Consider the following 13,059-nt stretch of genomic DNA (forward strand, 5'->3'; position numbering starts at 1 on the left):
TATTCATGAACTGTCAGAGACATGGTAACAAGATTAGGCAATGAATAGGCATAGCAACTAAGTCAGCCAATTGGGAGCTGAGAGAGACTGGAGCCAGGGTATGTCTTAGTCTGCAGCATCTGAGTCTGTGCAAAGAAACGAAACTGAAACTAGTGTGTATGTGCTTGTCTGCTCTGCTGAAATGAAACTAACTGTTCTCGCCTACCTTGTGTTGTAACTGCTACTACATTAAAAAAGAATCTACTATTGGTATTGTAAATATTTCATGTTATTATGTATTATGTAAAGAAGTTAATGAATCCAGCTGAATCAGTTATCTATGTGTGCTTCTGGATTTGATTTGCATATTTTCTGACAGAAAATATGCGAAAGATTAAAGCAGAACTGCCCCAAAACTATGTTTCTTTTTGCAAACACAGTAGACCCCCGATTTTCAAAACCCTCTACATCATTATGTTAGTGTTGTGGACAAAAAACAACAACACAATAGTTATACTGCACAGTGTTTATTGTTTACACATGGATTTTAGAAAAACTGAAATGATATACTGAAATGAAAAACTGAAATGATATACTGAAATGAGAAATGAACAATAGCCAGAAGAATTGGATATTTGACCACGTGAAACTAAAAGAAAATTTTTAGTTTCACGCGGTCAAAAGAAAGAAACTAAAGAAACTAAACCGTCATTCCATAATGATGTACCCTCCATTTCTTTCTATTATGAGGGTGATTCTGAAAAGATAAACAAAACAAAACAAGAACAGGTAACCTTTCGATGGCTAGAATTATCCTTAATACTTACTTCATTCAATATTTAATCTCAGGGAGGCAGAGAATTGCAAAGTAGGTAGAGCTGTGTCACACATAAGAATAAGTGGGATTGGGAGGATGAGTTAGGGATGGTACAATTCATTCCTGACATGAGGATGTTTCACAAACCATTTCCGGAGGATAAGATCTCCACTTGAAATTGAATTGCATGTTTCATTATTCTCCACCGATCTCCCCTCAAACAATACACTATATACCCCCTGAAATTGTTATCTTCGTTCTTCACGTCAGAGGATCTGCATGTTTCCAGTTGTATTCCAGTAAGGTAGTTTCCCAACTCTCAGAATGGCTATGAAGATGCCTAGTCACGGAAGGTGATCAAATATTCAGGGTAAGCGTGATCATCAAAAAAGATCACAAAAATATTCGGGTTATGAAGAACGTCCACCAAACTATCGTAGCGGCCGTTTCCCTCTTCTTTCATTGGAGGCAATACCATATTTACGCTTCCACAATCATATTCCCCGGTGAGAACTCGAGCTTGAAAAATGTATCGGAGCCCCTGGTGATCTGGTTTGGCGTAGAACACAGAACGGCCAGCAACGGCGGAAAAATAAATGCCTTGTCCGTAGATACATTCTAGAAAAAAACAAAAGAGAGCATCATGTTTATTGTATAGTTCAGGGGTGGGCAAATGTGGCCCTTTTACAATCTGTGGACTTCAACTCCCAGAATTCCTGAGACAGCTTGGCTTGGCTGTCTCAGGAATTCTGGGAGTTGAAGTCCACAGGTTGTAAAAGGGCCACATTTGCCCATTCCTGATATAGTTACTCCATTATTTCTCGCTGTTCTGCACACTTTTCTTCCGTATCAGCTTAGAATTTAGAAGACTCACCTTTGTCATTTCACTTATTTATTTATTTTTTTGTACAGGTGCTAAACAAGACATTGTTAAGTGAGTTTTTTTCCCATTTTGCAACCTTTCTTGTCATGGTTGTTAGTGAATCACTGCAGTTGTTAAATTAGTAACACAGCTGTTAAATGAATCTGGCTTCCCCATTGACTTTGCTTCTCAAAAGGGGAATCAAGTGGCCCTGGGACACTGCAACTGTCATAAATATGAGTCAGTTGCCAAGTATATGAGTTTTGATCACGTGACCATGGTCATAAGTGTGAAAAATGGTCATAAGTCACTTTTTTCAGGGCTGTTGTAACTTTGAATGGTCACTAAGTGAACTGTTCTAAGTCAAGGACTACCTCTATTTGTACTTATAAGAAATATGGTCAGACTACCATGAATTTATACATATGTGACCAGTGTGGATTTTCCATTATTCATGAACCTTTGATCTTGCATTAGATCTTGGAAATGTGGTAAGTTTTAATGAGGTCAAGAAAATATTTTTAGTCCTCATAAACCCAGATGATATGCACATTTAGAATTAGTAACATGTAAAAGATGAATATTTGTCTATGGAATTCATCTTTCCAAGGTGTTTCTTAAACAATCTGGAATTAAGGAGAAACTTCCTAACAGTGAGGTCTATTAACCAGTGGAACAGCTTGCCTTGAGAAGTTGTGGGTGCTTCATCACTGGAGGTTTGTAAGAAGAGACTGGACAGCCACTTGTCTGAAATGGTATAGAGTCTCCTGTTTGAGCAGGGGGCTGGACTAGAAGACCTCCAAGGCAGTGGTGGAATTCAATTTTTTTTACTACCAGTTCTACCAGCAAAATCCCCATTCCCACTCCACTCCTGGGGGAAGGGTACTGCAAAATCCCCATTCCTTCCCTACTCCTGGGGGAAGGATATTGCAAAATCTCCATTTCTATCCCACTCTGGGGCCAGCCAGAGGTGGTATTTGCCGGTTCTCCAAACTACTCAAAATTTCCGCTACTGGTTCTCCAGAACCTGTCAGAACCTGCTGAATTTCACCTCTGCTCCAAGGTCCCTTCCAGCTTTATTTTGAGTGATTGATTGATTGGTTGATTGATTGATTGATTGATTGATTGATGATAGTACAGCTCAACCTCTGAGCTGCAAATAAAAAGCAAACCAAAATTGATGGAAGGAAACAAGCTTTCTCCATCAGCTGGAGGGTATCCTTTTGGTATTTTTTTGTTCTAAAACCAATGTAAGTTACAGTGCTACAAATGTAAATAGATTTAAGGTTTATGCTATTCAAGAAATAGTTCGTTTTTTATACTTGAAACAAAACTTTTCCCCTGGAAGACACTAAAAACAACCAATTTGTATTTGCTGAATATTCAGAATTTGAAGGCTATATCCACAGTAATCCAACCCAATCTTAAATTTCTTCTCCCATGAATTATGGTTTCTTATATTATCTATATTTCCTTAAACTATGCAGATAATGTTCCTTCTTCTGGTTCCCCAATCTTTTATTGTCTTTTTTCTAGCAACCCTTGAAGTGAGGATAACAAAAACCAGCAGCAAAATTACCATATTTGGGCCAGCTTGGATTCTTTACTGATCGATTTATTTGTTCAAGAGTGGTGAACTAGACAGCTTTTGGGAAAGAGCAATAAGAACCCCTTTTCAGTTTCTTACGTTTTCGAAAAGCATTTTTGAAGCCAATTTCACAGACAGAGGAACAGTTCTCTGGCACTGTTCCATGATAGAGAATGAGTTCATTCTGTGTCCCTTCTGGATTTCTCTTCTCCATCCAGCTTTTTTTCCAGCAATAGGAAACCCACAAATATCGGTTTTGGATCCTCTCTACCTATAAGGAAAAAGCCAAGATCATGGCAAGTCATTTTATTTTATTGAGCCTTGTTTGTCTGAGGGAGGGAGGAAGAAGAAAGAAAGAAAGAAAGAAAGAAAGAAAGAAAGAAAGAAAGAAAGAAAGAAAGAAAGAAAGAAGGAAGGAAGGAAGGAAGGAAGGAAGGAAAGAAAGAAAGAAAGAAAGAAAGAAAGAAGGAAGGAAGGAAAGAAAGACAGGAAGGATGGAACGAAGGAAGGAAGGAAAGAAAGAAGGAAAGAAAAAGAAAGAAGGAAGGAAGGAAAGACAGAAAGGCAGAAACTAAGAGTAAGGCAGGCAGGCAGGAAAGAAGGAAGGAAAGAGGGAAGAAAGAAAGAAGGAAGGAAAGAGGAGGATAGGAAGGAAAAGATGGAAGGAAGGAAGGAAGGAATATATATTAGTTTTTTAAAGATATTAAAATTGTAGACTGAAAAAAATATAAGAGAACTCACCTGTAATTTTGTGACTTTTTGCTATCATAAAATATCTTCCACTTTATCACAAAATAAGCTATATCAAATCTCAACTTTAAAAGAAAGTTTAGTGCTACTGTAATATATGACTGGTCTCTCTTGCTTAAATAATCTAAAATTACTGTAGTTATTTTTCTCTGTCTTTTTCCCTGATTTGTGCTTATTCTGTGCTTCTTATCTATTATAGTCTGAAGTTTATAATCTGATTTAGAGAATGGGATGCCTTAAAAAAATACATACTAGCTAGGGAATTCTGGGAGTTGAAGTCCAGACATCATAAAGTTGCTAAGGTTGGAAAAGACTTAACTATATTTATTAATCTTAATAGCAAAGTCTCCAATCAATCACAACTTACTCTGACAACTTTGTAGTTCCCAGCTGTCTTGTTGAAATTCCTCATCACATCCTGATATTCCTTTGAATATGACTGCAGTTCCACTTTCTTAACTAAACATTCATCCATGGCTTCCCAGAAGGGAGCAATATTTTTGTCTGCAACAAGTAAATGGATTGAACAAATGAATAAATGAATAGAACTAAGGTCCCCTTATGATCCCCTGTATAGGTGAGCAGAACACTTTTGACAGTGGTGAAATCCGAACTGGTTTGCTACCGGTTTGCAGGCCGCACATGCGCGCTGCGCTTCAAACTTGCTGCATCCCAAACGCATGCTATGTGCGCATGTGCAGTGCGCACCAAATACGTGCTGTGCACGTGTCTGCGCATGGGCAGGACGTGCCAGAAGGAGGCTTGGGAAGGTAAGTAAAACAGTGAAAGGGGGAATCAGCTGTGCCGCGTGATTTAGCTTCGCTAGAAAGCAGTTGTACAGGTAGTCCTTGACTTACTATTCATTTGGTGACCATCCGAAGTTCCAACAGCACTGCAAAAAGTGACTTATGACCTGTCCTCGCACTTATGACTGCTACAGCATCTCCAGGGTCACGTGATCAAAATTTGGATACTTGACAACTGGCATGTACAGGAAGTCCTCGGCTTACAACTGTTCATTTAATGACTGTTCAAAGTTACAACGGCACTGAAAAAAGTGACTTGCAACCAATTTTGACAGTTACAACCTTTGCAGCATCCCCGTGGCCACGTGATCAAAATTCAGATGCTTGGCAACTGGTTCATATTTATGACAGTCGCAGTGTCGTAAATGTCTCCTTTTTGCGACCTTCTGACAATGAGGGAAGCCAGATTCGCTTAACAACTGGGTTACTATCAATTGCAGTGATTCACTTAACAACTGTGGCAAATAAGGTCGTAAAATGGGGCAAAACTCACTTTAACAAATGTTTCACTTAGCATCAGAAATTTTGGACTCAATTAGAGGTCGTAAGTTGGGGACTACCCGTCTATATGAGGGGGTCGTGCCATCACCATTTGTAACCTTCCCAGCCGGCTTCTGACAGGCAAAGTCAATGGGGGAAGTCAGATTTGCTTAATGACTGCATGGTTCTCTTAACAACCACAATGATTCACTTAACAACTGTGGCAAAAAGTCATAAAATGAGGCAAAACTCAGTTAACAACTGCCTCGCTTAGGAATGGAAGTTTGGGGCCCAGGATCCAATTTGAGTCGGTCTCCGGGACCAAAGGGCTTTCAATCCTGTGCTGGAGCCCATCCTCAGGGAACTTCCAAAATATGTGCATTTTGGGCTTGATTGTCGTTGTAAGTCGAGGACTACGTGTGTGTGTGTGTGTGTGTGTGTGTGTGTGTGTGTGTGTGTGTGTGTGTAAAAATTTTTTAAAAGGCTTTTGGCCAATTCTGTGCACTGATAGAAAGTAGACACGACAGTTGTTCTTTGGAGTACCTGTCTGGGCAGTTTTTACAGACTATAACTGAAACTCTTGATATATAATTGAAGGAGTATATGAATCAAACTAATATTAGCTATTTGCTTTTATGAATTGCTTATGTTGCTATATAATTGTTGCTGATTAAACCAATATTTGCTGTTTGCTTTGATGTGATATATTGCTAGAAATCATTTATTAGGAATTAAGCTTTGTTATTGGCTTCTGCTTATATTATTGTACACCGTCAGAAATTAGTTGTTAGGAAGTAATTCTAGGTTAGGGTTAGGGTTAGGGTTACACATATAAACTTACACATGTTTTCCCTCACAGAAGAAAATTTAGATTGGATAAACAATTGGGTGGAATATGGCGAGTCAGAATTAATTGACAGCACCGCTTATTTATTAGCAATGTTGTGGTAAAAAAATATCTGTCGATATTCTCTAAGTTAAAACACAACTAAAATAGATTCTTGGTATATAAAAGAAAGCAACCCACTAAAGAATGGAGTAAGAAAAAGATGAGAAAATGGAGTTGATATAAGAAATAAGTAGATTTGTTTCCATAGAAAATGCAATAAAAAGGGTGATATAGACAGGGTGAATAGAAAATATCTACAGGCCCCTCACATCCTAGAAACAAATGTTTCAACTCCATCCCTCAGGACACCATTATAGGGCATTGCATGCCAAAACAAATAAACACCAAGACAATTCCACACCCCACACACCCCATGCCATCACTCTGCTAAACACCTAATTCCCAAAGCTCTGCCTTTTGCCTAACAATATTAACCCATTTAGTAGGGCTGTATTGCCATTTTCCTTCTCATCTTTCGTATTAACTTCTCCTGTTGGTATCTTATGATTTATCACTTTGTATCTTATGATTTATGGTCGTATTTTATGATTCATGATCTATGACTTATCACTTTGTTGTTTGTATGTACACTGAGAGCTTGTGTACCGGAAAGAAATTCCTTGTGTATCCAATCATACTTGGCCAATAAAGAATTCAATTGTTCTGTTCTGTTCTGTTCTGTTCAATTTGATTCTACTTCACTCCACTCCACTCCACTCCACTCCACTCCACTCCACTCCACTCCACTCCACTCCACTCCATTCCATTCCATTCCATTCCATTCCATTCCATTCCATTCCATTCTATTCTATTCTATTCTATTCTATTCTATTCTTCCATTCCATTCTATTTTATTTTCTCTATTCCACCTGTGTTTCCCTGAAAATAAGACCGGGTCTTATTTTCTTTTGGGGCCTAAAATAAGAAATAGGGCTTATTTTCAGGGGGGGGTCTTATTTTTTCCCTATATTCAGAAGGCCCAGTTCTTCTGCTTGCTCACCGTGGGGCAGGAGGCTGTGTGATGTACCAGTGCTGCCGCTACAAGGTGTGGGATTGATGGAGCTGCCCCAAACACCCTGTACCAGTTTACCTCAGGGCCCTGCAGCCAGGCCATCCAATACCCCGATCGCTGCCTCACGCCCTCAGCTGCAGCACCAAGATGCCGCTCAACCTCCTGCTCCTTTGAAGCCACGAGCCGTGAGGCAGGTGTCAGGGTATGGATGGCCTGGCTATGGGGGCCCTGAGGTAAGCCAGCATGGGGCACATGGGGCAGCTCCACCATACCCTGCCTTGCCGCTGTGGCACTGCAAACAACCAGATGAAACGGGCGGCCAGGCAGCTGGGCAGGTGCTTAAGTAGGGCTTATTTGGGAGTAGGGTTTATATTAAGCGCATGCGTTAAAAAAAACATGCTAGGGCTTATTTTTTGGATAGGTCTTATTTTTGGGGGAAACAGAAATAAATAAATTCTATTATCCCATTCCATCCCATCCTAAAAAGAGAGTTTCTAATAAAGTAAGATACATCTTCTCACCCCATAAGCAGATATCTCTCCTTATCTTGAATTTTCTCTTGCCCAAGATGAAGGCTTCACTCGTCAGAAAATTAATCATCAGTTTTTCGCCATTCCATGACAGTAGTGTTGCCATTTTCTTCTTACCATATTCCTGCTCCAGATAGTGATTGGTTAGTATGTCAAAGCTAGACCATCCGGCATCAGATCTATGATGCCAACGGACAGTCTCATACAGAAGCTTGGAAACTGCCTCTTCCGCTTGAGCTTTTTGGATCTTTGCAAAGAGAAATTTCTCTAACTTGCTGTAAATCTTCCCAGAAATATTTTCAACATCTTTTTGAGAACCATAAATCCAAACCACCTTTTCTCTTAGGCGATGGAAGCCAACTGGATACTGAGGCATGTTAGTTTTGCAAAGGGCTTTAAGGCTGTCATCAGTGAAGGTTGACATCTCGGCACTACAGATGGTTTCTTTGTGGAATTTGGCAATAAAATTTGACAAATGCTGCTTGAGAAAAGTAACTTTGCATTCTATTCCTACTACATGGATCACAGCCTTGTGGTCCTCAGCTAAACCCTGGAAGGGAGGGGAGGAAAGAACAGTTTTTATAAGAACAAAATCAAATGGTTTAGAAATGTGGGTGTCAGGTTTTTTTTGTGTGTGTGTGTCCAATCTTTATTAAATATTTACAGTAAAATTAACACACAATAATGATTGGAAAGCAATATAAGAAGTGAAATATAGAAACACATAAACACAAGACTAAAACGAAACAACAAACATGACTAACCGAGAGTTAAGCTCACTTTCCAATTAATATTAACTAATATCATCCTTGTCAGGGCGTTGATTAATCCCATTCTCTTTTGGGATAATCGCACCTGATTACGAGGGGTGGATCGAGACCTTTCCTTGCGAGTATACTTTAAGAAAACAAAACCCGAAGATATTTTCTAAGAAAACTCATTTATTTGTTATAAAGAAAATAAAACACCTAACTGACTAAGAAAATTAATTGTTACATTTTTGCAAAAGTTTGTGCCGGCAATTTCTCAGCTGGACCTTTCTGGCAAGAGAACAAAGAAAAGAGTGTGAAGGAATGTGGGTGGACATGCGCAGTTTAGCTTACTGCTTACTGATAAGGATTCTTGGCAAGCTACGGAAAGTCTGATAGTCCAGAACTAATGAGCTCAGCTGGTAAATAAAAAAAACGCAGTGACAATCCTAACCAAACATTTCAATGCAATCAAGTTCTTTTAACTATCTACAAAACAATTGGCCTGTTTTTATCAAAATTATAAAGAGTTATAAAGCCTAGTAAATATCTAGTTAATCTAATTAGACGATCTTATCACCCTTCTCCTAGGTTTAACCTTCTTTTGAGCCAGACAAAGCATCTGTCCCAACTTCTATTATATACTGAATCTTTCTTGTCTTTTAAGATATACGTTAGCCTGTCCATCTCAGCACATCGGAGAATCTTGTTTATTATCAGATGGTCAGGGGGCGTATCTGCATCTTTCCACAGTTGAGCAAATGCCATTCTTGCCGCTGTTGAGACATGGACAAATATATACCAATCCTTCTTGTCAATGTAGTCCAGTCTTATTCCGAGTAAGTAGAGGTCTGGGTGAAGGGGAAAGCTCACACCTGTTATTTCCAGCAGCCACTGCTGTATTTTCCCCCAATAGCATCTAGTTGACGGACAAATCCACCACTGATGGAAGAAAGTACCCTTGGCCGACCCACATTTCCAACATCTACCAGAAGATCCTGGGAACATCTTAACGATTCTGGCGGGGGGGGAGATACTAACAGTAGATCATTTTATAAAAGTTTTCTTTGAACGGGGAAGAAAGGGTCAGTTTCATAATTTTGTTCCATACATTTTGCCATGCATCAAGCTGAATTGTTGTTCCAATATTTCTCCCCCAGGCAATCATCGTGTCCTTTACAATCTCCTCCGCCATAAAATTGGACAGAAGAAGATTGTAAACGTTGCAAATAAATTTCCTTTGGCCACCTAGGAGAAGCTTGTCAAAAGTTTGTAAATGAAGGGAAATACCATGTTCCTGTTTATTCCTAGCGAATCTAGTTTGAATTTTCACATAAAACCACCAGCCTATGTCTAATCCTCTAGTTTGGAGATCGACTCTAGGTCTAAGAAATGTGGGTGTCAGTTTTGATTTGCATTGCACTGGTGTCAGAAGCACCAAGGCACTTCTCGGTTAACAGGATTAGCCAATGACATCACTGTTGCCTGGGCAACACCTAGTAGGGGGCTCCTTTCATATACTTTGCAAGAGCTGGAACAAAGGATGGGGGCTGACCCCACAGCAGCACTCAGGTCTCAAACTTGATTTTGCTAACCTCCAACCCGGTGTTCTAATCAATGAGCTGCCATGTTCCTCAAGTTTTAATGTATGTTTCTAGAACTCAACATACCAGAATTATTCCCAATTCAATTTAGGCAATGACTACAAAACCAATCTAAAGAAAAACAGTTCTAGTACTGAGGAAACATCCAATCAATCGTTAATCAGGAAACTTATATTGGGGTACATGCCTCAATTCAGGGATTTGACACAAGCCTAGGGCCAGTTTGGTATAGATGTTTATTTTATTTATTTATTGAATTTCTATACCGCCCTACTCCCGAAGGACTCAGGGCGGTGCACAGCCATGAAATAAAACACATAGATATACAAAATTTAAAATCGAATAAAATGAATTAAATAAATTTGGCTGAATTAATACCCATTTTAAGATACCCAAATTTTAAAATACATTAAAAAATTTAAAATTTACACTTAAAAGGGAGAAGATTTAGGCGAGGCCAGCTTGGTGAAATAAAAGTGTTAAGGCACTAGGTTAGGAACTGGAAGACTGTGAGTTCTAATCCTGTCTTAGGTACAAAACCTGCCGGGTGTTGTGGTCCACCGGTAGCCTGTAGAGCTGGCAGCAGAGTCGGACAATGAGGAGGCTGGGGAGGAACATGGGCCAGTCCTGGAGTCCGGGGAAGGCTCGGACGAAGGCTCTGCATCAGAGGCAAAGATCTGGGAGTTATGTGCTGACTCTGGAGCCTCTGGAGTCTGACGTTAGCAAGGCAGAGGAACGGGGGGAGCCTGTTCCCAGTGCGCGCATGCACAGAGCTGCCAGAAGGCAAGAACAGTTAAGACAGAAGGGACAATTCAGGGGTAGGGCTTGGAGATGATTGGCCCCTCCCATAAGACATAAAGGAGGAGAAAAGGCACGTGAGCCTTTGCAGGAAGCAACTTTGTTCGTGCTGGTTGGTTTAAATTCAGAAGTTCCGTTTTGACTCTGTGCTCCGTGTGGCTTTGCAAAGCTAATAGCCAATTAGGTCTTTGGCAGCAGGTCAAGGGAGATAAAGGTAGGTGCTTATCAGCCTTATCCCAAAGGACTGTCAGACTCTTTACAAACTATTTGTGATTCATCACGGGCTGTGAATGGACATAATTCACAGCCGTTGAAATAAAAAGAGGGTTTTTGGGACTAATTGTGTTCTTTTTACTGTCTCAGGAAGCCTAGGTCAGAACACCGGGTGACTTTAAGCCAGTCACTCTCTCTTAGCCCTAGGAAGCAGGCAATGGCAAACCTCTCCTGATATCTTGCCAAGAAAACTGCAGGAGCTAGTACAGATGTCAGCATTGACTTGAAGGCACATATACAAAAGAGGGGAATGAATGCAGGTAGTCCTTGACTTACAACCATTTCTTTAGTGACCAAAGTTACAATGTCACTAAACAAAAATGTTACTTGGGACCTTTTTTTCACACTTACAATCGCTGCAACATGGGAACAATGGCCATGTGGTGAAAATTCATTGCTTAGTGACTGGCCTGTATTTATAACGGTTGCTGAACCATTATATATATGATGGTTGCTGAACAACCATGTTACTAAGTAAATAACTGCAGGGATTTACTTAACAATGGTGGGTAAAAAGGTCATAGCATGGGGCAAAACTCACTTAACAACTATCTTGCTAAACAAATTTTGGGCTCAGTTGCATTTGTAAGTTGAGGACTACCTATATATATATTTGATAGAAGGACACAGAAGAACAACTAGCTGTTGCCTTAAAAACACTATTACTTACTTGCAAGACTCCACCATTGCTAGAGCAGTGGCTCTCCTGAGTTTGCATCCTTACAATACAATTCTGAGTTTCTGCCATGTTCTTCAGAAGATCTGATCCATCTTCAGAGAAGTAGATGCATAATTCTTTCTTCTCCAGAGGTATCATACCAAGCACCAGAGAGTCCAAATCTTTCTTGATCACAGGCATAGCTTCCTTCACAAATTTCCGGAGTCCTTTCACTTGCAGTGACAATTTATAATGACTTTGCTTGAATTTGATGTTCACCTTGAGGTGTTCCCAATTCATAATATGAAGGACACTCTCCCCAGTTAACATTAATTCTGGTTTAATAAGCAACATACTTTCTTTCAATGGGGAATTGTCTCTTAGGTAGTCCTTAATATATTCTTCTGCCATAGCAGTCTGAAGAGGAGGGCCAATCACGGTCACCTGATTGGATGGAGTGTAATGAACGGCAACTTCCTTAAGAGACTTTAATCTGTTTAGCAAGTCTTCCCACTCTGGCTCCTCAGTGACCCATTGCAACTGATCTGCAATCTCTACAGTCTTCTCACACATCTGTTCCATTAGGGTCTTTTCAGCTTCTTTGATTTCACTCAAGTTTAAGCCACCAACTTGAACAATTTCAGAGATCTCCAAAATGGCTTGGATGTTCCTTTCCCAGAAAAAGCCATTGTGAAAAAGCTTGCCCCATTGTGCCTTGACAAACTGAAACTGGATTTCGGAGAGAGAGACTGGTAAAAATTGAAAACCACTAAGGAATTCCTCAAACTGCCTCCTCAGTTCTACCAACTTCTGACGGGGACCTCTAAATATGATGGTTGCTGGATCATTGCCCAAGACTTCTGTGCTTACAAAAGGGCTTGTTGGAAATCTGTTCTGGAACAAGCTTTCTTTTATAATAGTATAAGGGATTGACTCATATTGAGCTTTGACTTCAATTATTTCAGAGTGATATTTCTCAATCTTTCTATGAACAGCTTCCAGAACTTGCTCCACATCTTTTGGGAAACCACTAATCTGGATTTCATTATCCTGCAACCAACTGATATCTACAGGAAGCCTGTGGGATACATTACTAAGGAACTCATTGATGTTCATATTTTTGAAAGTGGCAATTGCTTCATGACAGATGGATTCCGTACAGAACTGTGCAAGGAGACTGGCCACAATTTGCTTCAACGAGATTATGGGCTTCCATTTGCCCATTATATATATTGCCTCTGAAATGCCTGTATCAAATCTCTAA

The 13,059-nt window shown here is 39.9% G+C and overlaps 1 protein-coding gene across 1 annotated transcript in view; it reads right to left on the bottom strand.

Annotated features, from left to right (window-relative positions):
• Positions 1–495: 495 nt before the first annotated feature.
• LOC117662262 (uncharacterized) overlaps positions 496–13,059 on the bottom strand; it is a 37,271-nt gene continuing 24,707 nt past the window's right edge. Inside the window, exons 6-10 of the mRNA XM_034411584.2 lie at positions 11,808–13,055; positions 7,705–8,263; positions 4,364–4,500; positions 3,346–3,517; positions 496–1,414 (exon numbers count right to left, since the gene is read on the bottom strand). Coding sequence (XP_034267475.2) covers positions 1,137–1,414; positions 3,346–3,517; positions 4,364–4,500; positions 7,705–8,263; positions 11,808–13,055 — 2,394 coding nt within the window. The 3' untranslated portion in view covers positions 496–1,136. The remainder of the gene's footprint in view (positions 1,415–3,345; positions 3,518–4,363; positions 4,501–7,704; positions 8,264–11,807; positions 13,056–13,059) is intronic.

This window comes from Pantherophis guttatus, chromosome 4 (genome assembly GCF_059756535.1).
Source record: "Pantherophis guttatus breed Tessera chromosome 4, ASM5975653v1, whole genome shotgun sequence".
In the NCBI taxonomy this organism is placed as follows: Eukaryota; Metazoa; Chordata; class Lepidosauria; order Squamata; family Colubridae; genus Pantherophis; species Pantherophis guttatus.